The 26,946-nt window shown below is 42.8% G+C and overlaps 1 protein-coding gene across 1 annotated transcript; it reads left to right on the top strand.

The window, feature by feature from the left end:
• The first annotated feature begins 3,218 nt into the window (after positions 1-3,218).
• On the top strand, positions 3,219-26,758 carry hip1rb (huntingtin interacting protein 1 related b). Its single transcript, XM_061071811.1, has 32 exons — positions 3,219-3,535; positions 11,939-12,002; positions 12,908-13,050; positions 13,605-13,661; positions 13,817-13,897; positions 14,620-14,696; positions 14,907-14,968; positions 16,254-16,394; positions 16,564-16,621; positions 17,014-17,089; positions 17,677-17,844; positions 17,957-18,012; positions 18,103-18,175; positions 18,777-18,960; positions 19,061-19,149; positions 19,379-19,495; positions 19,584-19,685; positions 19,863-20,057; positions 20,442-20,589; positions 20,793-20,879; positions 20,996-21,103; positions 21,235-21,371; positions 21,536-21,646; positions 21,740-21,798; positions 22,230-22,260; positions 22,427-22,489; positions 22,607-22,707; positions 23,435-23,540; positions 23,766-23,889; positions 23,984-24,045; positions 25,238-25,468; positions 25,572-26,758. Exons 1-32 carry the CDS (start codon positions 3,443-3,445, stop codon positions 25,578-25,580), a joined length of 3,213 nt encoding a protein of 1,070 aa, XP_060927794.1. The 5' UTR covers positions 3,219-3,442; the 3' UTR covers positions 25,581-26,758.
• The last annotated feature ends 188 nt before the right edge of the window (positions 26,759-26,946 follow it).

The raw sequence follows: 26,946 nt of genomic DNA, 5'->3' as shown, positions 1-26,946 counted from the left end.
CTGAGTGTCATTATAGTTATTCTATTCAATTCAGTTTAATTTGTAAAGTGCTGAATCACAACATACATTTTCTAAAGGGCGAGATGTCACTGTATAATGAGTCCCGACAGTTCACAGTTAAGCCTGTTTTGCAGAAAAAAACTCCATGTCGGTGCATTTTTAATCGACTGTACTTCCCGTTTCAAATAAAAATGTTACAAAAATAACTCTTCTGAGAAACTAACTCTATTTTGAAAGAAGTTAACATATTTAAGGTGGTTCCATAAAATGATGAAAAATCTAAAATATGCATTCATCAATAATTCTTTGAACAGCTGCAAAGCTTCAGGTGGAGAAAATATGGAAATCCAGCTTGAAGCATCAAAAATAGCCCAAGAGAGAAAAGGTTTCACTACATATTTCAATCAATCAGCCTTTATTTACCCCTCTGAGTTGCAACTGTGACAAAGTCTCTAGTGCAAAAATCAAAGTTTAATATCATTTGTCCAGATTCTTTCTGTGTTGCATCGAGGAGTAAATGGATAAGTATCCACATTGCACTTTCCCAGTCTTATCGATCACTCAAAGTGCTTTACAGTACAAGTCAAATTCACAAACTACAGGTAGCTTTTTTTTTGTCACACCTCATTCTTACACTGTCAGCACAGCCGTTAGGGGGAATTTATGGATCGGTATTTGCCCGAGGGAACTTCAAAACCCAGACGAGAGGAATTGGATACCATGCGCAGACTTTCTGGTTGGTGGACGTCGCAGCCTCCATCTACAACAGAGAGTCTGTAACTCACTCTGAGAGTTTCTGAATCAAAGCGGATGTTTCAGTTCCATTCAGCGACTCAGACAGAAAGACTGAAGAGAAATGTTCTGTCTGGATATCAGGCAAAGTCAAAATATGTGAAAAGCAAGTAATATTAAACTAATATTTTGGAAAGCGATGGGACACCTTCTGCAGATTTATTATTATTATTAATATTATTGTTGCTGTTATTAACAGTGTCAAGTAGTCATACAGGATCATTCATGCAGTTTATCCTGTAATGACCAGAAGCCACAACAAAAAAGGGTTAAGAGGAAGCTCCCTCTGATTATATGTGATCTGCTGCTGTCTAGTGGATAGGATTGGAAAATGCTGCTGGTAATTTACAGCTTGTTGGAAGTTTATCAGGTAAAACTGGGTAAAACTTCCACAACACATTTACTGTCATGTTGACAGTCAACCGTGCGTCAATTTGGGGGCTACAGCTTTGGTTACTACTGAACTGTGTTGTGAAACAAGATCTGTCATAAACATTTAAAAAATATTGAGTTAAAAGGCAGAGTGACTCATAAAGATACAAGAGTCATAGGCTCAGAAGTGGGAGGGTCAGTGAGGAGGAGAGGCTGTAGGGGCCAAGTATTTGCTGGAACCAATGTTACTATTTATAGTTCTATACAATAGCAAGTGTTCACATTACTTCACAATCTTGTCACGGCCGTCAATCAGGTAATTTGTACGTGGATGTGACGAGCAGCTCCGCCAAGTCGGGAAGAATCTCGACCTGCAGGGCTAACGTGTCCTTTTGTTCCCTTTTCCTGTTGTCCCATCAGTCTTTGTGTTGCCTTCACCTGCATACCTGCAAACAAAAACATCACGGCCTCGCCTCCACCCGGCGCAATGAACCTGAAATTCCAGTCTCGCCACATTGAGGAGGACTGAGCACAGACGGAGCCTGAATGTACATAAGAAAGAACACTGATATTTCAATGGAAATCAATGAAAACTGATTATATGGAACACATTTAGACTGTATCGCTGCTAACTTTGTATCTTGATTGTTTGAAAAAAAAAGTTTAAAGTTTTGTCTGAAGCTATCTAATGCTAAAAAAATCAAGGACGGAGTGATTGAGACGCACAAATGCGGTTTATCCACATACCATAGTCACATGGTTTGACAGCGAAGGTGAGTCAAGTTGGGCAAAAGTGAGAGACGCAAGTCACCGTGGTAAAAACCCATCCTCTTTGTCTGGGTGAAGAAGGGACATATGTAACGATACATGATATGATACAATAGGGTACAATATGATATGGTTCAATATGGTGCGTGAGATGCCATGTCATACAATAAGACACATCTTACACACAAATATATGAGTTCCCTCTGTGCCTATCACAGTCCAAGTCAATGTTAAACTGCTGTGATGAAGATCTATCAACATTATTTCCATTTTCTTCTTCTTCTTTTGATTGTGCAAAAGATGGGGCCACGATAATTGTTACTGGGTCAAATCAACAAAAAATCTGATTCGCCCCTAAAGTCCCCCTGTAATTTTTTTCTTATAAACCGGTCACTTACAAAAAATACTAACTATTAATACGACTATTTGATAAGAACTTTTATAATCTAAGTTTGTTTGAAGTACATTATGTACTTGACTTGACTAACGGCAAACAAGGAATGAATCAAATGTGCAACCTACTGAATCAGGAATTAAAGCTCAACAGCAAAGTGAAAATCCAGATTCATTTTCTGATTTGAGATTTTGATTGTCCGCCATAATATCGTCACCATTCAAAGAAGACGCACCACAATCCACAAGCTTGTTTACAAGAGTTCGAGGCTCCTGTACAAGTTTGTATGTTCATCAACTGTGTTTCTGGAAAATGGATTTTATTCAAGAAGTACTACACTACCCACAATCCTCAGCTGTAGTAGCAATGTTGCTGATTGGTGGAGATCTTTCCTTCACTCTTAGAAAATAATTATGTCTCATAATTGAATGTTTCATGGTCTCAGTTCCTTCCTGTTTAATGAAGATTTTCTGAAACGTCTGTGGAGAAAAATAAATAGTAAAATTTACTAGAACCACAGCTGTTTTCAAAGTGCTGAGTCACTGTTGGACACCTTTTAGCCCCTGATTTGAAAAAATAACTCGATCCGCCACTGTTTCTAAACTGAACTGTACTTCCTGGTTGGTGTCGTCACTGTTTGGCAATGACGGAATTGGAAACAAGTAATCCCCGTGGCCTTCGATCCCAGTGAAACGAGTCAAATCAAGAAACACAATCAGGATCAACACAAAAGCTTCACCCCTCATCACCTGAGCTGTGGACAAGAACCTGACATCAGTGCGGGAGGAAGTGATCAGCGGCAGAGGACATGAGGAGGAGGAGGAGGAGGATGATGATGATGAGGATGATGAGGATGATTGTCTCCACCTTGGGGGAGGATCTGTCGACGTAACGCGGAGCAAACACGACTTTTTGTTCCTCCTTCCACCGAAGCGCACCTCCGGCCACGAAACCCGGGCAGACACCGGGACATGTCCGGAGCCCCGAGAGGACACGACACCGCTGATCGCTGCGTCTCATCCGGACATCTTTTATCAGCTTTCAAGGAGATTATTGTGTTTGCTGCTTCCTCCTCTTCTTCCTCCTCTTCTTCTCCTCGCGGGGGAAAGTGAGAGGATGAACAGCATCAGGCAGGTGCCCACCCGGGTGAAGACCAGGCGGACCGAGGCCAACCTGGGGGCGGAGAGGGAGCATTTTGACAAGCGGCAGGTAAAGACGTCAAAAGGAAAATGTGATGGTGCGATGCTGAGTGGAGGTCGGTGGGTTGGTTGCGCTGCATTCAGGCCTGAAGATGTGACTCAGTCCACTTCACTGCACAGGCCACGGTCCCAACTTCAGACCCCTGGATTTAATGATTAACCAACCGGGGAATGAAATGTCTTTTGAAATGTCTTTTTGAGTTGCACTGCTGCAATTTGATCTGTCCACATGTCCAGTGCCAGCCAGCCAGCACAGACACGAGGCTTCAGACACTGTGTGTTTGACATGTGTTCACCCCCAGCCAAATGTTTTTATCATCATTTATTCATTATGTCATTATCCAGCAAGAATCTGAAGACATTGTTTCACTGCAAAAGGCTTTTTAATTCATTCATTCCCCCACTTCATTGTCCAAGACCTGGCCTCCCCTCAGGGAGCAGCACACACTGAAGGACTCAGTCACTTCTGAGGGATTTAGTTTCATCGTTTCATCCTCAGTGTGGAGGAGTTCTAACAAGGGAGATGTGTTTATGAAGCACGTCTCACACTGTGCTGTGCAGGGACATTTAACAACAACACAGAGACAACATTGAAAAAGAGTTTCAAACATTTCCCCGGGCAAAATCAAGTAGACTAGAAATATTAGAATACAAGGGGAAACGCGATTAACAGTGGTGGAAAGGATCAAATCTACATAAGATCATTTGTCGGAGTAAATTAATAGAAATGCAATTGATAAAAATGTGTAAAATAACAATAGAATAAAATCCAATGATGGTAGGACCTTAGGTTTTGCCAACTGTTAAAGGGCATTTGTGAATAGAATGATAGATTTAAAAACGTGTCATGTAAAGACCATCAGGCAGTTGGTTTCAGTGCTGTGCTGCATAGGGACTAAATGCTGCTTCTCCTTGTTGAGCAAGAGCACTGGAAGTAAACCGGTGCACGTACAGTCTCCTGCTGTCGGGCTGATCTCGTCCTTCTTGTTTGACCGCCCCTCCTCCCAAACACACGTTCCTCTCTCTTGTTTTCTAACACCCTCCCTGTAGGATCTCCTACTCAGGAAACATGGAGGGGAAAACAGGAATTAAACTTCCCTTGTGGATTTGTGCATTAGAAATGTGTTTGGGTGTCTTTTGAGTTCAGCTGAAGGAATGAAGGTTCTTCTCTTTCTTCAGACAACAGGTGCTTTGTGGCTCCTGGCTCTTACGTCACTCGTGTGCATAGCAAGCATTCATCAGTGTTGGTGGTGCTCCTCATATGTATAGTCGAGTGGTTCAGTTTCCATTTTTTCCTCCCAAATGCTGATTCCAAAACCTGGATTCCAATTCTGATCAGATATGGAAGAAATTGGTAGTCAGTAGAGTGCATACCTCCACCTGGGCCCAACAGTCCCTGCATCAAACTGCACACACTCCTAGATATCAGTTCTCTAAATAATCTCCATCAAGATCCAGAAATTATTCCCTAGGAAAGTAGTCAAAATGTCAAAAGATGGCCTGTATCCCTATGTTAGACAAAGTGAAAGCTTATTTCTGGATCTGCCCCTTTGTCCTTATAGTCCTCCTTGGCTTATGTCCCATACTTGCAGCAAGTTTCAGGGAAATCCAGTCATTTCTTAACGGAGAGGGGTGAAAACATTAACCTCCTTGGCGGAAATAACAAATTCCAGTATTCAGTAAATCAAACCTGAAACAATTGGAAGTGGCATGTATTCATTTATCAGCTAGAGCAGCGATGAACTGGATAACGTATTATGTTGCCTTCAGGTTTATTCCAACTGGGCTGTCGTCTTTCTTCCCAAGGGTCCTCTTCCTGTCCAATCTGGACCTTGAAAAAAACAACCTTAACCATGTTAAGAAAGGTGGAAAAATAAAATCCTGGCACTGACCACTGATCCGGATGCTGACCAAAATGTAATGGATTCTTCCCTGACACATCACATCCTTCCACCAAGTTTGGCTGAAATTCGTTTTTGTGTATGCTTGCTCACAAACAAATAAACAAACAAACATAAACCAACCAACAAACAAACAGGGCTTAAAAAACACAGAGAAATAAAGAGAATAGACAGAATAATGCCACAGAACTGAAAAAGGACAGAAATAAATAGATTTTCAACAATTAAATGGCTTGATACTTGAGTCTGGCTTAAGCAGCACGTCGCTGTTTTACTTGTGGGACTTTCCAGTCTAAAATATTGCCAATTTGCTGAGCTTTTAGCCAGTTGTGGCTAACGCTACACACCTGGAAATCCCACTCCAGGCGTGATCTCAGATCTGCTGTTTTGGAGCGATGAAGAAGTGATGTCCAGGAGAAGAAAATCACAGTTTTATCTGTATGAAACTAATGGACTTTAAAGAAATGGTATGTTATAGGCACAAAGACATCCATGTATCAGAGACATTTCTGATCCTGCTTTGGGAGCACCTCTACTGTATGGTACAAGAGGTCATGTCAAAGCTGCTGTTTCAAGTGGAGCACACGCCCCTGTAGTCTGACTGGGAAACACTGGAGTCCGAAGCAGGTGGAGTTAACTGCACACGCTGTGGAGCCTCTGGGTGTTCAGACCTAAAGCTCTTTCAGTATGTTGTTATCTCAAATGGGCGGAGCTCTTTCCTGTGCAGGCCGTGCATCACTCCCCCAGTGGTTTATTTGCTTTTGCAGCATGTGAGGTGGAGCCGCTTGAACCTGTGCTCCTCAGTCCTCTGCCACCTTCCCCCTCACAAAACAGCCAGAATGAAGTATTTTTATTTATTTCACACTCCGTTTAAAACTCAGAACAGTAGAACAGAGTTAAACCTGTCAGACAAGTCAACTGGGGTTTCCTGTGAATTTGCCTTGAAGGATGCAGGTTGTGTTGCCAGAGGGAACACGTCAGCTGACTGGATCCACTGGCACGATATGCAAAATAATTGGTTGGTGGAAGGAGGAATCCAGAACTCCTGATTGGCTTATTTTCATTTATTCATCTATTTTAGAAGCAACTAATGAATGAATCTATACCACCTCCTCATCGGTGTTTTAGTAAAACTCATTCTGTGGCTGTGCAGACTCGGACTCATAATTCCACTTTGCACTGACTAAACAGAGCAACTGTGTAACTGTAGGCATTAAGTTAATGAGGCTGTTGTGTTCAGGAGGAGATCTGTACACGTCTCTATGAAAATGATGTTTGAGTTACTCAGTTTTGCTGATTCATCCACCGACCACATTGGCTGAAACTCCTCCACTATCACTCTGTCCTGAGCTCTGCCTTCTTTATGTTGACCTCGGTACCAAGGTGAAATGTCTCACGCAGTGTTTGCGTGTGTAATGTAGTGTGCTGTTTGCTTTCCCTAACCGATGTTGCCTGAGTGAGTGCCCATGAGAGTGGGAAGGGGGATAGTGGGAGTATATGAGAGGGTAAACACTGAGTGGCAGTCGAGACAGACAAGTTTCACGTTTTTTCATTTGTTTTAGTTGAATTTTATTTTACTTTAACTTTAAAATGTTTCTAGTGAAAGGAATCTGCAGTCCTCTGTTTTTTTCTTGTCCAAAAACTGGACTTAAACTACACATTGTTTTTACAGTCGAGCATTAAGAGCAGTAATCACACGAGATACGATGCAGATGATATCCTTGTATTTTCACTGACAATATGCCCGTGTTTAAATCCTAAACACAATGTAATCCATATAGTGTTTATATGATGTGTATGTTTGTGCCTATATTTTGTGAAACAGCTCACGAACACCATGCTCGTGTCCAGTTATCTCAGCCAGCTGCAGCAAACTGCCTCTTAACAAACAATTTGTCTTTTGTTGAAATATTTAATTGGATGCCGTAGATATATAATTTGATTAGACTAAAACTGAGTCATGAGACACGAACTCCGTCTGTGCAGCCATTCATGATTCATTCATTCTTTAAAGTGATGCATTCACACTACCTTTGTTAAAACCTTTTCATTATATTTCAAAAATATTCCCCTGTCCCTTCAGCGAGGGGTTTCTCTGTATAGTAGTGCTGGCTCTCAGAACAAAATGTACATCCTATTAAGTGTGAGTGTGTGTTTGGATGAGAGCTGCTGGTGTTTCATTCATGTGTCAGTTAAAATTTTGGGAGGGAATTCCTTTGCAGAACATCATATGAACCCCGGGATTGTTTTCTGGGCTGAGAGAGGGAACTTCAGATACATGCTTTATTTGTGTTGCTGTGCACAACTACCTCATGTGCAGTTTCTTTTGTGTTCCGACCATTGAGACGTTGGGTGAGTTTAAATTATTTCCTGTGTTGATGTGGGAGTGAGAGAGCGAGAGCGTGCTGGTTTAATCAGTCAGGGCCAAAGAGTCAACATGGGAGGAGAGGAGAGCAGCTGCCCAACATGGAGTTATTAAAAAAACTTAAATAACCCTTCAAAGCCTTTTAGTCTGAGGAAGGATTTTAAATTGAAAAAATGCTTTTGCACACGTCATAAAGTCTCTATGGTCAGTGTCAAGGATAGTTCACAGTTCACTTTGAATTTCTCTTTTGCTGCTTCCACCAAGGAGGTTACGTCTTTCCGTTTATTTGTTTGTCAGTTAGTAGAATTAACCAGAAAACGACTTAACTGATTTTCATGAAGTTGTGCGTGACCCGGGGAAGGACCCAGTGACCTTTAGTGCGGATCTGGGGTTTCGCATTTTTCCACATTTTCTCAGAGAAAAATTAATGGATCTTGATGGGAAAACCCCCCAAGGATATACAGTATTAAGGGACTGATAGCTGATCCAAATAAAAATCAGGATCTAGTGAATTTATGAGTTGTCTCATGAGGGGACTGTTGGACCTTGGTGTAGTTATGAGATCTACTACGGGTCTTTCTAGTTGAATCTGTGACACTGTTGTCCCCAGTGTTGTGCTTAGTGTTACCTGTAACTAACCTAAGCAGATTTGAGGTGTGTTAAAGTCTGTGTGTGTGTGTGTGTGTGTCTGACCTTGTAAGTCAGATCTCCTGCAGCAGCAGACTGTTGAATTAAGCTGATAAGGACGTGCATTAAGTGCTCCTGCCTCGGGGCATTATGTCCAGTGAGAAGCTGCTCAGGTGCGGCGCTGATGCTTTGACTTGGTTAACCTCGCGCACGCTTCTCACCCAACCATGTCCAAGCACATGGACACGCTGCTGAAGGGCCGAGACGACAAGGTGAGCAGATACAACTCAAGGCTGGAGCTAGAGGTGCATCTCGAGAGAATGTGTGGTGTGTGTGTGTGTCTGCGTGTGGTTATGTTAATGCTAGCTGGCAGTAGACCTTCTGGCAGGCCTTGTGTGTGTGGGGGGGGGGGATTAGTCAAGGCTCTCCCTCGCTCTCACTTCTTCCTGCTGGTCAGGGGGATTTACTGTCACTCAGACAGATGCAGCGGCGAGTTGTCGGGCGGACACACACAGTCAACGAGGTCAGCATGTCAGCAGCTCTCGGATGCTTCGTTAGTAAATGGTTTGGATTTCCCCTGACTTTCTTTTGGAGCGGGCCGTGAAGGAGCCGTGTGCTACCGTGTGACCTGTGTGTCGGCTGACGTGAGGCCTGATAGTGAGACTTAGTGTTGGGTGGAAATTGAAGACGCTGCAATGACTGTCTATTAATTGAATAGTATATCAGCAGATTCAGCACATTTAAATTTGTGTGCGAAATCAAATAATTTCTCAGATTCCAGCATCTCCAATTCAAAACACTGCTACTTTTAAATAAAACCAAATGTTTGAGGACGCGTCTTGAGCTCCAAGATTTTGTGATGCATATTTCTCAGTGTTCCGATGTGTGATTGACCAAATGATTAATTTAAAAAGTAATGACCTTAATGTTGACTTTTTATTTGGTATTATCATTAGGGTTAAGATTATGTGAAGGACTTTGCAACCTTGTTTAGAAAAGTGCTATACAAATAAACTCCCGATTATAATTAGTGATATAATCAATATGGACAATAATTATCTCTTTCAAAGCTATCAAGCATCGCAAGCCTGATCCCGTTGGAGCCAGTGCCCATTACATTCCTAGCGGCCTTGAGCAAGGGCATGTGAGGGAATGTACCCCTGAAGTGCTCCGTTGAGTGGCGCTGAATTCAACGACTGTTTTCAAAAAATCCTGCAGTACAGTTACAGCCACGCAGCGCATGCTTGTTCTGACACTAATCTGCCTGTAGTATTTGGTCACGTGTCACCTCTCCTGTCTGTGGCTTTCGACTGACAGCCACTCTTAATGTACCAGGAGAGTCTCCCTGCAGCCTCGTTGCTCAGCAGCCATCTGTTGAGGCCTCTGTGCCAGGCTCTGATGCCAGAGCACGGCCCCCGTCCAATCCAATCTTCTACCCCAGCTGTCGGCCTTCCTCCCCAAACAAACCCCCCATTGTCGCTTGGTCCCCCATGCTAGCCCACCGCACTTGCCCCTGTGTAAACGAGCGACTAGTGGTTAATTTGCGTTAGAAGCAGGCGGTGGAGGGTGGAGGTGTGTGGGAGGGGTCTCCTACTAACCAGGGTCTCACTCTCTCCCTCTCTCTCTCTGTCTCTCACTCTCACTCTGAATGCCAGTTTCCACCCACAGTAGCCTCTCTGTGCTCTGCTGTGTGGCCATGTATGTTTTACTGTGTGTGTGTGTGTGTGTGTGTGTGTGTCGGTGTGTGTCGGTGTGTTAAAGAGGCTTTTATAGGGTTTCGCGGGATCAGGGGCCTCTGCCACTGATATGTGATCATGTTTGAAACCCAGATTGGATTTTTAAACCTTTTGTTTAAGAGTAGGACCAAAGACCCTCTGTGTTAAGGTGGTGAATTCATCTCCTGCTACATGTTATGATGAGGTGCTGGACAATATGGAAACATCGATAAATATCACAACAAATATTTAAAAGAAAATTGGATTTTTAACACTTCTTTATTGGCAGAGAATGATAGACCGCAAAGCATTTTACAGATCTGCTTGCACAATGTATCTGCAAAATATCGAGATATGTTGGAATGTTTTGCAATAATAAACCTATCTACATATCAGACTGTGGTAAAAGAGGCTGAGATTGAAGTTGTCGCTGCTTTAATGCTTGAGCTGGATGTTGGATTAGTCTATTACATAATACTGTGATGGTGAAGCTGATTGCTCGCATAATACAGATATTACGGTCCTCAACACATGTGTCAAAAGGACACAGGGCATGTCATTAAAAAAGCACATTATGTATAGTTTTTGTGACATTTCTAATCACATGTATTTTGTGATTAATAGAATAATCTGACGATGACTTTTTCAGGGCACTTCCCTCACACACAACACAACAGTACACAGCTGTGCATGAAGGCGAGGACACAACACACATCCTGAATGAAGCTATGTATGGATGTGTGATGGTTTTAATCTCCCTTGTAGAATCCCAGACAAACATCATGTTTGTTTTTAATCAGGGACGCTCCCACAATCCTCGGCTGTGAGTCGGTCTCAAATGACAACAGGACTTTTAGATCAGACAGGAAGAAGGGAAAGAGAAATACTACATACCTGAATTATTTTTCTGAGTGGAACTAAGATTCTTGAAAACTTGATTCTTTAAAGATGTGGTATCAGATCGAGTCAGCTGTAGTGAAGGCCTTTCTAATGCAGGTATCAGAACATCTCTGTATTTGTTGTTCCTTATAGTGTCACAGGATTTATGGCAATCAAATGCATCTGCACATTAGATTCAATAAAGCATCAATAGAATCTGATGTTTTAATTAAACATAGAGAAAGTGACAAAATGCTGCCATAACATGTCATCACCCCAGCTGAGGTTTTCACTTCCTCAGGCTCTGAGCCCTTATTGTATTGGCACAGTTGGGAGATGACTATGTTGAGAACACTTGAGTGTAATATTACAAGCGGTTACTGTGTTGCTTAGTGGCAATGCTTTACCGTGGCCAAGATCCATTGCAGTAGGTTGATCCAACCTCTGTGTCTGTTTCTTTGTCTCTCCCTCCTTGTTCCTTTTCAGCCACACTGGTTTTTCCTGCTGGTCAGGTTGCAGAGCGCTGTGTGTCCTGTGGTTCTGGTGACACTCACTCTGCAGGCTCATCCGTGGGACAATTAGAGATGTTAATCCAGGGTTTGTCTTCTTTGACCTGAGCTCTTGTATAGACAATAAAATAAATTTGTAATTTTTTGTCTGTCAAACTAAACTCACTCAAACTCAAAAAATCCAGCAGCTAGTTGATCCTGAATGCAACCATACGGTGAAAGCCGAGAGTCCATCAGTTTCACAGATTCTTTCCTGTCTTTGCAGTGCATCCTGCTCTCATTTGTTTGGCTCCTGCTCTTTATTTATGTATTTCTCGTCACGTCTATTGTGAGGGCTGATGGTTGTGTGGGTGGGTGCAGAAGCAAACCGCCCAAGATCTAAGATTAACTCTTGTCCTCTCCTTCTTTTTTTTCCAGCTGAGCAGCATCAGCAAAGCCATCAATTCCACGGAGACGCCTGTGAAGGAGAAACATGCACGACGTATCCTTACAAAGAAATTGTTACAAAGCCACTTGGATACATTTCCTTTTTCATCACAGTATTAGGTTTAATGAGGAGAATAATACACTGACATTAAACTGAAAATAAATAATCCTGGTTATAATATAAACTCATGTTTATAATTCATGTCACATCCATAGTTGGTATTCTATAACAGATGAAATAGCCGTCATAAATACTGAGGTGTCTTTGTCTAGTTACATGTTAAAATAGAGAGCGTCATAGAACATCATAGATAAAGACTCAGATGTAAAGTGAAATATCGAGAAAAAACATGTTCTCAAGAGAGAACATACAGGACTGATGAGAATATCTGGCCCTATGTGATATAGTTTAAAGGTTCAGTGTGTAAGATTTAGTGACATCTAGTGGTGAAGTTTCATGTTCCAGCTGAATACCCCTCACCTCACCCTCCCCTTTCAAACATGAAAGAGAACCTGTGGAAGACTGTAGTAGTAATAAAATCTCAAACGGTGTTTAGTTTGTCCAGTCTGGGCTTCTGTAAAAAACAATGGCCGCCTCCGTAGAGAGGACCAGCTCCCGATGTAAGTATAAAGTATTTATATATAAAGGATCCATTCTGGGGTAAAGAAAACAACAATTCGTACAATTTAGATTAAACACACTATTGTAAATGCCACTAGGATCATTTTATATTCAGTTTCTGCAAATAGATCCCTTTCACGTAGATCTTACACACCAGATATCACATCCTTCCACCAGGTTCTGTGTTAATCCGTCCAGTTGTTACTGTGTAGTGCTGCAAACAAGACGCTGATGAAAACACAAACTCCTTGGCAGAGGTTTAAAAAAAGGGGCTTGTGTTGTCTTTGGAATAACCGGCGTTCCTGTGACAAAAGTTGCTTTCCTTAAAGACTGAACAGGAATCATCCTGGGGACTCACAGGGAGAAGGGAGCCTACACCTTCTGGTCCTACGCTCTGGGCTTCCCTCTGGCCAGCAGCTCCATCCTCAGCTGGAAGTTCTGCCACGTGCTGCACAAAGTGCTGCGGGACGGCCACCGCAACGTAAGGCCCCCACGTCCTTTCCCCTTAGTGTCTATCAATTATTCATTCAGATGATATAAGTGAAGAGGTGTTGTGTGACCAAAGGCCTGTTAGTCGGGAATTTGTGAAGTCATCATAAAGAAGGACAGATCTCTAAGGAACAGACAATTTGTGAGTGCATTCAAACTGTGGGCTGCATATATAGATGGACGACATGACAGCTCCCCAAAAGTGAAGCCAAACCGTCTTGATTGCCCCCTGGTGTCTGGCTGCAGTATAGACCATTAATCCCACCTCCATGGACCAAGCAAGCATTTGAATCTGGCTTCAAATGTACGAGATGTCAGCACACATATCAAGGATATTTTGGCTTCATTTCTGCATAGTAACAGGAAGTTAAGACATGTCCATTTAAAAAACAAAAGTACAGTCCGGGTTTAAAATCTTATTGTTGAAACCCACATGATTATTTTATTCTATAAATGTAATATCTGTTCAAAACACAGGGGTGAATGTGATTTTAACCGAATTTGAGCAATACGAGTGATGCTCATTCAGATGCTCAACCTTCACAGGTTCTACAAGACTGCATGAGACATCACAGTTCTCTTGTTGAAGTAGGACAAGTTTGGGTAAGTCACCTTTTTTCTTTAGTACATCTTTAAAAAATAATTTCACAAGAATGCAGTTTGTGGATTACTGGATTTCCTGTATAGCCGAGAGTAAGAGAAAAGAAAAGCTTTAACTTTATTATTAACTCTCGCTTGTCTGCTTCTGTGGTTTACAGGGCAACCTCCATGATAAATACGGACAACTGGTGTTTATATACTCCAAGCTACTCTGCACAAAACTGGAGTTTCACGTGAAGGTAAAGGGCCTCTTCTCTCATATGTCACACAACACACTGACACTAAAGCTGTTTCCAGACATGAAATCTGGAAAATGTCTGGATAATTGGGTCTGGACATTTTACGGAGTTTTCCCTTCACATATGAAGAACAGAGCAAGAGATTCTTCAGGTCAACAGGACATTTTTAAGAAGTTTCACTTGAGGGGTTTCGGGTTAGGGTCGAGAATGTTGGAATGAAGACGTGATGTAAAAATTCTGCCATGAAAATGGTGTGTTTTTGTTTCGGCACAGACATCTGCCTTCATCCCGAAAAGCTCTTGAAATTAGTTGTCTTTCCTAGTTGACATCTTTGCCTACGTTCCCTTTGTGTACGTCACCTCTTTTTACATCCTGATATATATTTTTTTTCTTTTTCGTTCTTTCAGTTTTGCATTTGTTATGTGTTATAAACCTCATCAACACACCCTTTCGCTCGCTGTTAATTCTTCTGTGATTCTCCTGCTGCATTCTCACACGGACACATTTTCCAGAAATCGTACTCACGGGCTGGCAGAAAAGTTCAGGAAAATGTGCGGAATAACTGACTCGGACATTTGCATTCTCACATAAAGCCCCTCCTGAAAATGTCAAGAAAAATGTCTGAAAGCAGCCCTAGACGCATGCAGTTGATATATTCAACTAAATGTTAGGAATTCACTCTGAATGGCACTTGGTACTAAAACTTTTTCCTCCTGACGCAGCATTCAGATATTCCACCCAACCTAGAGGTCACAGATGAAGTCCTGGAGCGCACTGCAGGGACTGACATTAATAATGTGTGAGTATCCACCTAAGGCAAAAGAAGCTTTATTTATGCCTCTGTTTCGCCTCAAATCATAAGCGCTTCTGCTGCAGCTGCCAACCAAACGTACACATAAAATAAAACCGACAACCAATGCTGACAGTTTAATTTCCCAGCATCGCACCATCATTGTTTCTGAGCGGGGTCGCTTCTCTTTCTTCACTGGTATCAACTTCTCTCCTGCAGATTCCAGCTCACAGTGGAGGTGTTTGATTACATGGATACAGAGCTGAGGCTGGCCGAGACAGGTGAGCGAAGAAAACCCCTCCTCCCACCTTCCACAGAATAGAAACCCGAGCCTCAGTCGAAGGCTGCAACCTGCTGACATTATCTATTTATACACATGAGCAAGAAAGTTTTATTGTGAACATGCTGCACATTTCTTTGGTCGCGTTTTAACTCGTGCTCTGCAGTGTTTGACTCCTCCTGTTTGTATTAACTGATGATGAAATGCCAGCCATGAGAAGACGTAAAGTAGATTTTTCCACCAGCTTAGCTGTGAGGGTGTGCTCCTCCTCCCAGGCCCGATCGGTGGAGGCACAGGATCACATGTCGACGCCTTAAACAAATTTTGTGATTGGTGCTGTGAACAAAGTTTGCTTGTAATTCTGCAGAGAGTGTGTGTGTGTGTGTGCTGTTGGTGCCTCAGCAGTCGGCTTCATGTAACAATCGAATTTGCAGCAGAAACATACACAGGCTGCATCCATTCTTCAGTTTTTTTCAAACTAAAACGATCTCTGCCCATCCAGACTAAAGTGCAGAGCTGGAGTTTTCAAACTGAAACGACAGCGTTTACAAACTTCTCCATTTTTAGCGGCTCTAAAACTCCAGAGTAGTGTGGACGCCATAGTGGAGTTGCTGCGTTTACAAACCAAGATGTAGTAGTTAGGATGTCACGTCACACCTGGTGCTAACATCCGTCCTGAGAGATCTCATCACAAGGGGTCAGCACCAAGGTCTGCTGTTCACACCTGGCATTACGATGAGTCCTGAACGTGTCTCACACACTGCTAAGGAATGTGGCCACACTTGCAGACCACCTCTGGTTTGAATGATGGGAACTCATCGAGGACGCATTTTGGGGCTTTCAGACCCTGAACTGCACTGACCACCTGGGATCGGATCACTCAGGACGGATGTTAGTATCAAGTGCAAACAAGGTCACAGAGTTTGCACCTTCTTCAACCAAGAGTTTTCACAGAACTAGACTAGACCAGGAATCCTAATGCTCCATGGGCTCCTCCTTCACATACATTTCCAAAATAAAAGTACTCAATCAAACGACAGGTAACTTTTATTCAGGGACTCTGAACATTCTTATAAGATAAGATCTTTATTAGTTCCACCATTGGGACATTTACAGTGACACGGCAGCAAAGAAAGTTGATAAATAAGTGACAAAAAATACATACAAAAAAGTATTGAACATATGTGAAATTGAAATTGTGGGGATAGAAAATGTAAAATTAAACCTGGGTGATGTATATAATAATAAGTAATTTATGCTTGTTTCTCTGACTTTTACCCCCCCAGTGATCCGACAGCTCAACACCTCCATCGCCATCTCCACCCTCACATCAGGCCAGTGTCGCTTGTCTCCGCTCACACAAGTCATCCAGGACACGAGTCAGCTGTACCACTTCACCGTCAAGCTGCTGTTCAAGCTGCATGCCTGTAAGAAGCGTGGTCACCCAGAAAGAATGTCATTCCAACTATGTTTCTGCCTTTTTAAAATCTGTGTAGAAAGTTTATACATCTTTTAAAGTAATTCAATATGTCGACCATGACGTTCATTTACTTTCTGTGTATCTCTAAGTCGCTTAAATCGTGTCATGGTTTTCAGGTCTGCCTGCTGATACCCTCCAAGGTCACCGCGAACGTTTCCACGACCAGTTCCACAGGTACGAGGCCTCGGGCTACCACTGAACGAGTGGCGGTATAAGAGGGGAACATTTCTCTTGTACTAAAGGAAGTGTGCAACACAATCTTGCCTCGCCCAGGAAATGTGTCCACCGTGATGGTGTCGCCATCACAGGCGCGTCTATATCAGAGAGGAATCTCCAGGGGCGGAGGGAGATGTTGCCATTAGATGAAAATGTTAAAATATGAATCTCACATTATGTAGATTAACTGCACAACCCAATGCTTCATGTGTATTGTTGAAAAATGATTAGATATTCGGATAGACATGAAAGTTTTATACGTAAAATTTCGAAATATAAGAAGAAAGAAATGGTAATGTCACAAAGCAGTATCAACTATCAAGACTGATGTCTTTTCCTTTGTCCCGCAGCCTGAAGACCTTCTTCAACAAAGCCAGAGACATGATGTACTTCAAGAGACTGATCCAGATCCCCAAGCTGCCGGATGTAAGAGCACAGGGGGACGGGCAGAGGTGGTGTGACTTCAGTGCTGAGTCACAGCCTCCATCTTGATTTGCAAAGACTTCACCAACAGCTAAATACTCTCACAAACAGGAGTAACTGGCTTATTATGTACACAGACGTTCATGTTAATGTCACTGAAACGTTTTGCAATAATACTGATCAACACATTAACACAATGACATCACTGCCCTGCTCCATATGCAAATAATCACATACGTCATTTGGGTCTGAAGACAAATGATGCTGTTTTTGAACATTCTGAGTTTACAGAGGCGTCCATTGACACTGTGTGGGCGTGCGTGTGCGTGTGTGTGCGCTCAAGCGAGAAACAGCGAGCGGTTGAATGATCTTTTAAAAAATTCAAATTATTATGTGTTGATATTGTGATCACAAACAAATCAAAGTATGGCCACGAGAAGCATACAAATGCGGGTCAGAGGAAGCAGGGTTGTGTCCCAGACCCAGACCTGTTCCAGACCCAGTGATTGGATCTTTCAGGACAGACGGTGTGTACGGCGTCTTGGCGGTTGAACAAATGTCTACTTTTTTTTTGTCCTTCTCCCCCTCAGTCCCCACCAAACTTCCTGCACGCCGCCTCGCTGGCCAAACACGTGAAGCCAGTGGTGGTTATGGCCGACGAGGAGGAACCGGAGCAGCCAGACGACGACGATGACGACCCAGAGCCGCTCATCGAGGTCAGCGATGTCTCCACACCCGTCCTGCAGGCACAGCCGCAGGTATGTCTCCACTGTCACAGGTGCACTCCTACAAGTAAATTCCCCCCATCTTCTTTTAGCTTTTTGTTATAATTCATTCATTTGTCTTTCCTGTTTCATTTTTTTCTCCCAGCAATTTGACATATTCGATCAGACATTTGGACCGGCCAATGGAGGCTTTGATGACAGGTGAGCCAGGATGTTTTTCACTGTGACCTGTGGTTGTAAGATGGATTTGTCTGTTCAGCACTCAGTGACACTGGGTTTCCTGTCCGACAGGGATCTGCAGATCGAGAGTCTCAAGCGTGACCTGGAGTTGCTGAGAGCAGAGCTGGAGAGGGTGAGAACAGAGGTAAGGACCTGTGGGACTGAACCATCTTTTGATCAAGGGGTCAGACTATTTACTTTGGGTATGTGACATTACGAGGCATTATCTGTGTGGAAAGGAATCTGGGTCATGAGTTGGGCGGATGCAAATACTGCTCCTGCCGTGTGGAATGTGACAAGTACCCTGTGAACGAGCGATGAGGGCGTCCATTGACGTCACAGATACAACTCCTGCTTGTAACTTTGTCTTTTCCCATTCGTTTTTCTCTTTCTGTTGTGACCATGTTGTTTATTGTTAAAGCAGACTTAAAAATTGAATTGTCAGATATCGTGGTCATTATGGCGAGGTTTGGCCTTTTTGCCTCACAGCCAGACTGTTCTGGTTCAACCAATTTTGCCGGGATCTTTCTGTGTAGAGTTTGCCTGTTCTCCCTGTGTCTGGTTTTATCCACGTACTCCGGCTTCCTTCCACAGGAAGCCGTTGAGTGGTGTTAGGAGAATTTTAACCTTTTAAATTATCCATAGGTGTGAATGTGAGAGCGATTTATTAATGAACAAACTGGAATTGCACTGACACCGGCAGGTTTTTCTCCTAAAATGAAGACCTTTCCTCTCTGCTCCTGCAGGCTCAGCGCTACATCACACAGCTCAAGTCCCAAATCAACAGTTTGGAGGCAGAGCTGGAAGAACAGCGTGCTCAGAAACAACACGCCTTAGTTGAAAATGAGCAGCTGCGCATGGAGCTGGAGGCCACGCGTCGCAGAAACGCAGAACACGAGGGCTTGCAGACCACCTTCATTGAGGCAGACAGTAAGAAACGTTTTTAACAACTCTTGCACAAACTCGGGGACAAGATCATGGACCAGTCAGTGAGATCACGTGTCTTGTGTGTGTGTGTGTGTGTGTGCAGAGAAATCCCAGGCCACTGAGCAGCGGTACAACAAGCTGAAGGAGAAGCACACAGAGCTGGTTGCCAGTCATGCTGAGCTACTTCGAAAGGTACAGACTGCAGACCAGTTCAGAGATATTGACGTAACTTCAATGTGTGTGTGTGTGTGTGTGTGTGTGTGTGTGTGTGTGTGTGTGTGTGTGTGTGTGTGTGTGTGTGTGTGTGTGTGTGTGTGTGTGTGTGTGTGTGTGTGTGTGTGTGTGTGTGTGTGTGTGTGTGTGTGTGTGTGTGTGTGTGTGTGTGTGTGTGGTAACAGTAAATGTATTGCTGCGCCGTCAGAGTGCAGACACTGTGAGGATGCTGTCAGCGACCCAGCAGACCCAGGAGGAGGTGGAGAGGACCAAACACCAGCTGTCGTTTGAGATCGATCGGATCAAACAGGAATCTGACATGAGGGTAGGTGGCGCGTTGCTTTGCTTGTGAAAACGTGGATGCCGTGGGTCGTGGGTGTTTTGCGATCGATGCTGTTTCACCGTCTCTGCAGCTGGAAGAGCAGAAGTTTGAGGTGGAGAAGCTGAGGAGGGATCTGGAGGAGAAGATGGCAGAAGCGATGCGCATCAAGGCGACCCTGCAGAGCAGCGAGATGGTGAGTGCAGTAGCAGAAACAACCTTGATGTTCAGCGAATTCACCATCATTAAGTTTCCACAGTTATCATCAGTGTGTTTGGAGGCTCGAGGCATGTTGCACATTTCCGCACGGTCACACGCAGCCATCTGCCTCTTCTGGCTTCCCTCAGCGCTCCCTCTCTTTTTTTCTTGCCAGACATCAGAGCACATGAACAGCTCAATGACGGCTCTGCAGGCGGAGAAGGAGCGTCTGATGCGATCTGTGAGTGAGAGGGAGGCGGAGCTGTCTTCCCTGCGGCAGGCGGCGCAGGTGCAGCAGTCATCGCTTCAGCAGGAGCGAGAGAGGAGCAGCAGGGAGCTGGGAGATCTGCAGGGCAAACTGCAGGAGAAGGTCAGTCGGGACTCATTTGTAACAGTGCGCACATAACGAGGTTGAAAAGATGGACAAACTCTGTCGCATGCGTACAAACACTTTGGAGCTGGGAAAGTTAAAAGCATCAGTGTTATTTGTGCTTGTGAGACATAACTATCCCATAAGTGTCCTTCAGTTGTAAATTAAATATGTCACCTTAAAGCAAATAGTGCTCAGATACCATAAAAAAGCTTTATATAGCTTCAGCTCAAACAAGACAGATGAAATTCGTTTCATATGCTTTTTTTTTAAGAATAAGTTCAATAGATGGAATATATATATATATTTTTTGTATAGTTATCTTATCATGTAGATTAACATGTATGTTGTGTTTCTTGTGTGTTCATGTGTGTACGGATGCAGTCGAGTCAGGAGGAGCAGCTGAAGCAGAAGCTTCTGGATGAGCAGTTTGCTCTGCTGCAGGGAACCATCACAGAGGCTGAGAACATCATCCAGGATGCTGTTGATAAGTTGGATGATCCTCTCCACATCCGCTGCACCAGCTCCCCAGGTCCGACACTTTGTCCGGTTATATCACAACACACTGTATATAGGCAGGTCAACAACAGAAATGTGAATATTGTGAGAATTGAGTCAATTAAAAGCAATTATCTTAGCTGTTTGATCATGTACAGTATAACTTTCTGTTCTGGAGACTTAAACAAACCTTTTTTTTTTTTTTTTTTCAATCCTCTGTTTGTTCACCAAACACAGATTATCTCATAAGTCGGGCCGAAGCCACACTGGGCTCCATCGACAAAGTGAAAATGGGCCACGCTGGTTATCTGATTAACATGGGCGGTAAGATTTCCCTGTTTGTGATGTGACTTGTTCCTCCTGAAGCTATGACTCTGTGTGGTTGCTTTGCTGTGTCTGTTGATGTGGCTGGTTTCTTATGGTATGTTCTCATTTAACAGATGCTGGAGCGCTGCTGAGGGCTCTGACCCAGTTCTCCCACCTGACGGCAGACACGATCGTTAACGGCAGCGCCACCGCACACATGGCACCCACTGACCACGCAGACCGTAAGACTATCTACATCCAAGTATAGAGTGACGTGTATTATGTTTAAATTCAACTCTGCAGAAGCAGCGTCAATGCTGACTTTTACTAACCAGGAGCCAGGCATTGATCTCTGCTCTTTCACCCCCTGCAGGCCTGACGGAGAACTGCAGAGGCTGTGCCACTGAGAGTCTGCAGTACTTGAAGGACCTGAAGTCCAAGACCACCCTCCCGAGGGCAGACCCAGCCGCCATCCGCATAATTATACATAAGATCTTAAATCTGGGCCAGGTGAGAATAAAACCCCTCTTTCTGTCCATATCTCAAGTCTTTCTTTACACTTGGTAGGAGCCTTACAACTGCAGATCTGTAATTCTAATCATCAGTGATATTCAGAGTCATTTCCAGTATCATTCCCTTTCTTATAATTACTTTTTCTCACTTGTCATTTCCAGGAGCTGCGGCCAAAAGGCATGGACGTTCGTCAGGATGAGCTGGGAGATCTGGTGGATAAAGAAATGGCTGCAACATCAGCAGCTATTGAGGAGGCGGTCCGTAGGATTGATGTAAGAATTTTTTAAATCTTAGTTTAACATGTATACTACTGATATTATCTGTAATGAACAGATATTAAATATGTCGTATGGTTTTGTCTTTAGGAAATGATGAATCAGGCTCGAAAGGACACATCAGGAGTTAAACTGGAGGTCAATGAAAGGTGTGTTCTTCTTAACTTATAACAAGACGCATCATCCATGAAGCTTCACACTGGAAATGTATAAATTGCTGTTTTAAGACATGAACTCTGTAAAATGTCCAGGAAAACAGGTTAGGACCTTTTCTGAAGTGTGCCTTTTTAAATGTGAAGTACACAGCTGGAGATTGTCTGGATCCGACGTGTCACAACATGAAAATGTCTCCAACATGGGTAGAGCGTGCAGGAGGCGTAATGTGACATAGAAATTCTGCTGCGAAGATCACATGATTCTGTTTACAGCACATTTACTGGCAGGAAAAGTTCCATAAAATGTCCCGAGCAGCAGACTCGTACATTTGTGTTCTCACAGTCAGGATCATTTCAGGGAATGTCTGAGAGCAGCTAAATCAATCAACTGTAAACATTAAATCTCACTTTCACTCTTTCTACAGAATTCTCTTCAGCTGCACAGACCTGATGAAGGTACACTAGTTTGACACCTTTACACTGATAATATGTTGCAGACTTACACATCTCACTAAACCCTCCATACTGTGCAGCACATCCATTTTTATTTCATGTCCTAATGAACATTTGTATTTTAGTTTTGTGTCCTTGTTCTTTAATTGTGTCTCCCTCTCCCCCTCAGGCCATCCGCATGCTGATCATAGCATCAACAGATTTGCAGAAGGAGATTGTTGAGGGTGGGAGGGTGAGTCACACCGTTTCAACTCTGATTCCACCACCGACGGCTTTTCGTTTCTCCGAGTGAGCTGCTCTGTGTGGTTCAGAGAAAGCATTAACACATCTGATGTTTGTACTTGCTCAGGGCGCAGCCAGCATCAAGGAGTTCTACGCCAGAAACTCTCGCTGGACTGAGGGACTCATCTCTGCTGCCAAGGCTGTGGGATGGGGCGCCACAGAGATGGTGTAGGTTCTCATTTAAACATCCCAGTTTATATTCATATTTAAATGTAGTTTATGTAGCTTTTTTTTTAGCACCAACTACAATACAATAACTGGAGATGTTTTGATGCCATTTTTCTCAATTTGGATACTTGAACCTAACGTATATAACTTGTATATTATATTTTAACGGCTTTATGCTACTTACCCTGTATGGAAGTGATACTTGTGGTCATTGTTGTTCAGCCTGGCTCAAGTTCAACCCTTTGAATACCAAATACATACAGAGAATGATTTCCACTGACCTTCTTTTGTTTTCTAGTTTGACAGTCATAACCTAAACAAAATATACAAATAGAAAACAAATCGACATAACATTACTTCCTTTACATGACTCAGAAAGGAGGTCTTGCATACAGTACACAGTTTTACTTTTGACATTCCAGTGTGAAATATTACGAAATTGCTGACATTTTGGCTAACGGTGGCTAACGCTACACTACTGGAAGTCTTCGCCACTCTGAAAACATTACTCGCCAGCGGCAACACAGCCCAACTTCTGTTTTGAAATGTCAAAGACATGTTTGCAGAGGAAGGCAATTACAGTTGTATCTGAGTGACACTAATGTACTTTAGATATAAGTTATTGGATCATGCTGATGCCCGACACAACGATGTGTGTAGCATGTTTATGACACATCTGATAGTCTGCAGAGGTGGATTCATGTGGTTTATGTGTCTTCACCCTCAGAGAGTCCGCTGATAAGGTGGTGCTGCACACTGGCAAATACGAGGAGCTGATTGTCTGCTCTCATGAGATCGCTGCGAGCACAGCACAGCTGGTCGCTGCCTCCAAGGTAATCATCTCGTTTCTCAGAGAATCACATTACTCTGTTTTACTGTAGATACGTACCACGGTGAATTGTTAAAGTGCGAATGTCATTTTTCACATTTCTCTGAGGTGGAAGACCCAATTGAAAAACATTTCTGTTTCACTGACCGGACAGATGCCGTAGTTTGTTTTGTGTAAACGTAAATCTCTCGCTCTCTCTCTTTCTCCAATTTGCGTCCTCTTCGCTCAGGTCAAGGCGGAGCGCGGCAGTAAGAGGCTGACTGTTCTCCAGCAGGCGTCTCGTCAAGTGAACCAAATGGCAGCTAATGTGGTGGCGTCGACGAGGACGGGCCAGGAGAACCTGGAGGAGAAGGGTGAGTCCATTAGATATGTGCTCTAAACCATTACACACACACTAAGAACAAGATTGGGTTTAATAATTGTTTTTTATTCACTTTTCATTTACAGACGCCATGGACTTCTCTGGGTTGTCGCTCATCAAGCTGAGAAAAGAGGAAATGGAATCACAGGTAAGAGCGTAATATTTTCTAATTCATTCAATTTAATTCAACTCTCAAATGCAAAACTGCTGTAAAAGTCTCCAGTTACATTTGAGAGACGTTTGGTCATATTGTAATTGTGTGACGTATTTGTTGAAAGTTCAGGAAGATGCATATTTACAGTGTGTTATGATGAGCTTCATTATCAGCTGTTCAGGTCAAACTGATCACTATATGCAGATGATTCAAACATTTTCCAATGAAGATTAGTAATTGTTATTAACTGATTTAATAATAAAGCAGCATAAACTGCGTTTTGGCCGTCTTCTACTCCAAGTCAGAGTGATCTTAGTGTAGGTGTTATACTCCACTTGCGTAACATACTCTGCTGCTGTTAGAGGTCAAATAACTCCCTGAGCCACGGTGGAGCGAGTACAGGAAAACATCACATGCCGTGGAAGAGTACATGGCACGCACACACACACACACACACACACACACACACTCTCAGTGAACTTACTGTATGATAGAAGAACAGGTTGCAGTGGCATGTGACAGCTTGCAGTGGTAACCTACAACTTTATGATTTGTTTTTCCAATATGTTGTCATGTATAAAAAGATTTGAAATTAACCCTTTAAATAAGCTCTCTGATTGTACGCACATTAAAAGAAAAAAGTCAATCTTTTTTAACAATCCAAGTAGTCGATCACTGCTGTACAAAGTTTATTTTACTATTTGTAATGTAAGACCTTTTATAAGACTATAATGATTACATTTAAGACTCAGGTCAAATACAACAGATATGAAGGAATATTGAGATCCCACAATTACTTACACGTCCCCACAACTGGAGATAAGGTGAAGTAGCCGAGTAGAGAGTAAACATCGAAACACCATGTTATGTCTGACACTACAGATGGAGACAGTAGGTATCCATAGTCAGTCATCAGTTTATCGTTGGTCTTTTTTGTAGTTTTCTTACAGCGTGCTAAAATCTGTAGTGCCCCCCCCCCCCCAATCTAACTGCACACAGTGTTAAATTAACTTTAACTTAAAAAAGACCTACCTAAGCCTATTTAAGACATAGTATGTCATATTTGAACATATTTAAGGCTGTCATCTGCATTGACACTCAAATCAGTTGAATGAACTGAAATAAATGAAGCAGCATCGGTTTTGCCTGTAGATAACCATCTTATTTTGTTTTTCCCACTGCTCAGGTGAAGGTACTGGAATTAGAGAGTCAGTTGGGGAACGAGCGGCTGCGTCTGGGCGAGCTGAGGAAGAAGCACTACGATCTGGCGGGAGTTCCTTCGGAGCCGGTTTCCGAGGGGAACGGTGTAACCTCCTCGCCGGTTCACCCTGCGCCAATGTCGCCGAAACCCAGCAAACCCACCCTCATGAAGAAACCTATGTTGGCCCAGAAACCCAACATCGCTCCCAAAAATCCAGTAAGAGCTGTGAAGTAAAGTCTGTGTTGTATATGAGACCATCCATCAGTTGAAACGTGTTGCTAAGTCTTAACGTTCTAAAATGTTCTTCTGTGTGTTGCAGTTTATGTAAATGAGCAGAAGACGAGAGCACTCCACGACCAGATGTTTGGATTGACCAGAGAACGATAGCCTTTTTGTGAACATGTGTTCCTTTAAGTTGCATGCTGACAATCCTCTTCCTCATCCTGCATCTTTACTGTTCATCTTTTAAATTTAGTTTTTGCCAAAAAGGACCTCCGATGCCACTAAGGAATATGTCTTCTTTGCCCTAAATTTTTTTTTAAAATGCGAATGAATCCAGAACCCTTTTTTAATTTTACTATTTGGCATCAAGAACAAAAAAAGCTTATCATTTTACTTTAATGCAGTGTGAAAGTATTTGTTTCTGAAATTTTAGATGATTAAGCACTCCTGCTTTTATAGTACAAACCTTGATAATGACCACAAATCGTTTATCTTTTGTCAACAGTTTGTTTTGATGATGCTTTGGAAAACCTTTTTGCACACTGTTTTGGACGTTGGTTACAGAGTACATCACACATTTAATTTCTAATTGTACACTTGTATGCTATTTATGTTGTGGTGGCAAAGGAAGCTGGGGAAACATGGTGTGTGTGTGGGTTCACGTTGTTGAAAAGGTGTCACATACCTCCGGCTTTGCCTTCATGGGTGACTGTGTTCCTCTTATGTGCAAAACAGCTTTCTCCCTCGGCAGTGCAAGATTGTCTCAGAGGCCTTTATATGTACGGCACTAAATAATGAAACAATACCTGACATGACAGTCTATATAGAAGTGTGCGATCTGCACCTTGTGTAAGTAACACTATATCTACAATATAGTATTGAATGTCCTTTTATTGGCAAAAAAACTGGATATTCTAATACAACACATGGTTAGACTTGATTCTGGCACACATACACACACCTACACACCTACACACCTACACACACACACACACACATACCCGACGTTAGGTGTCCCTAATTATCAAATGCTTATTTTAGGCTGAATATTAGGAGTTAGGGTTAGTTAACCAAGGTCAACCATGTTCGTGTCCACTTTGCCTTTGGGGGCTTTTCTTACAGGGTCTTAAAAATGCATCTGTGTATGTTCTGTCCTTTTCCTCTGTACGAAATGTCTTTATACACTCAGATCTCTTAATATATTTTAGTAAAGATAATGGTGGTTTCTCCATGTAAGAAGTGTAAATGTGACAGGAATGAACAATAAATATTTGATTGAATGTTCCACTGTGTAAAGGGGACCTGTTCCCAGCTTATGAAGTTTTTTTTTTTAAATAATTTGATCCAAGATTTTATCAGTAGCGACATGATCACGTGAAGATTTTTTTGTTGGATGAATCTTTTGTCCTGCTGGTTAACCATATCAGACTTTTATTCACAGCTTATGATTACAACTGGTATAATTACTGTGA

This window comes from Limanda limanda, chromosome 5, assembly GCF_963576545.1.
Source record: "Limanda limanda chromosome 5, fLimLim1.1, whole genome shotgun sequence".
Taxonomy (NCBI): Eukaryota; Metazoa; Chordata; class Actinopteri; order Pleuronectiformes; family Pleuronectidae; genus Limanda; species Limanda limanda.
This window is presented reverse-complemented; position numbering and strand designations above follow the sequence as displayed.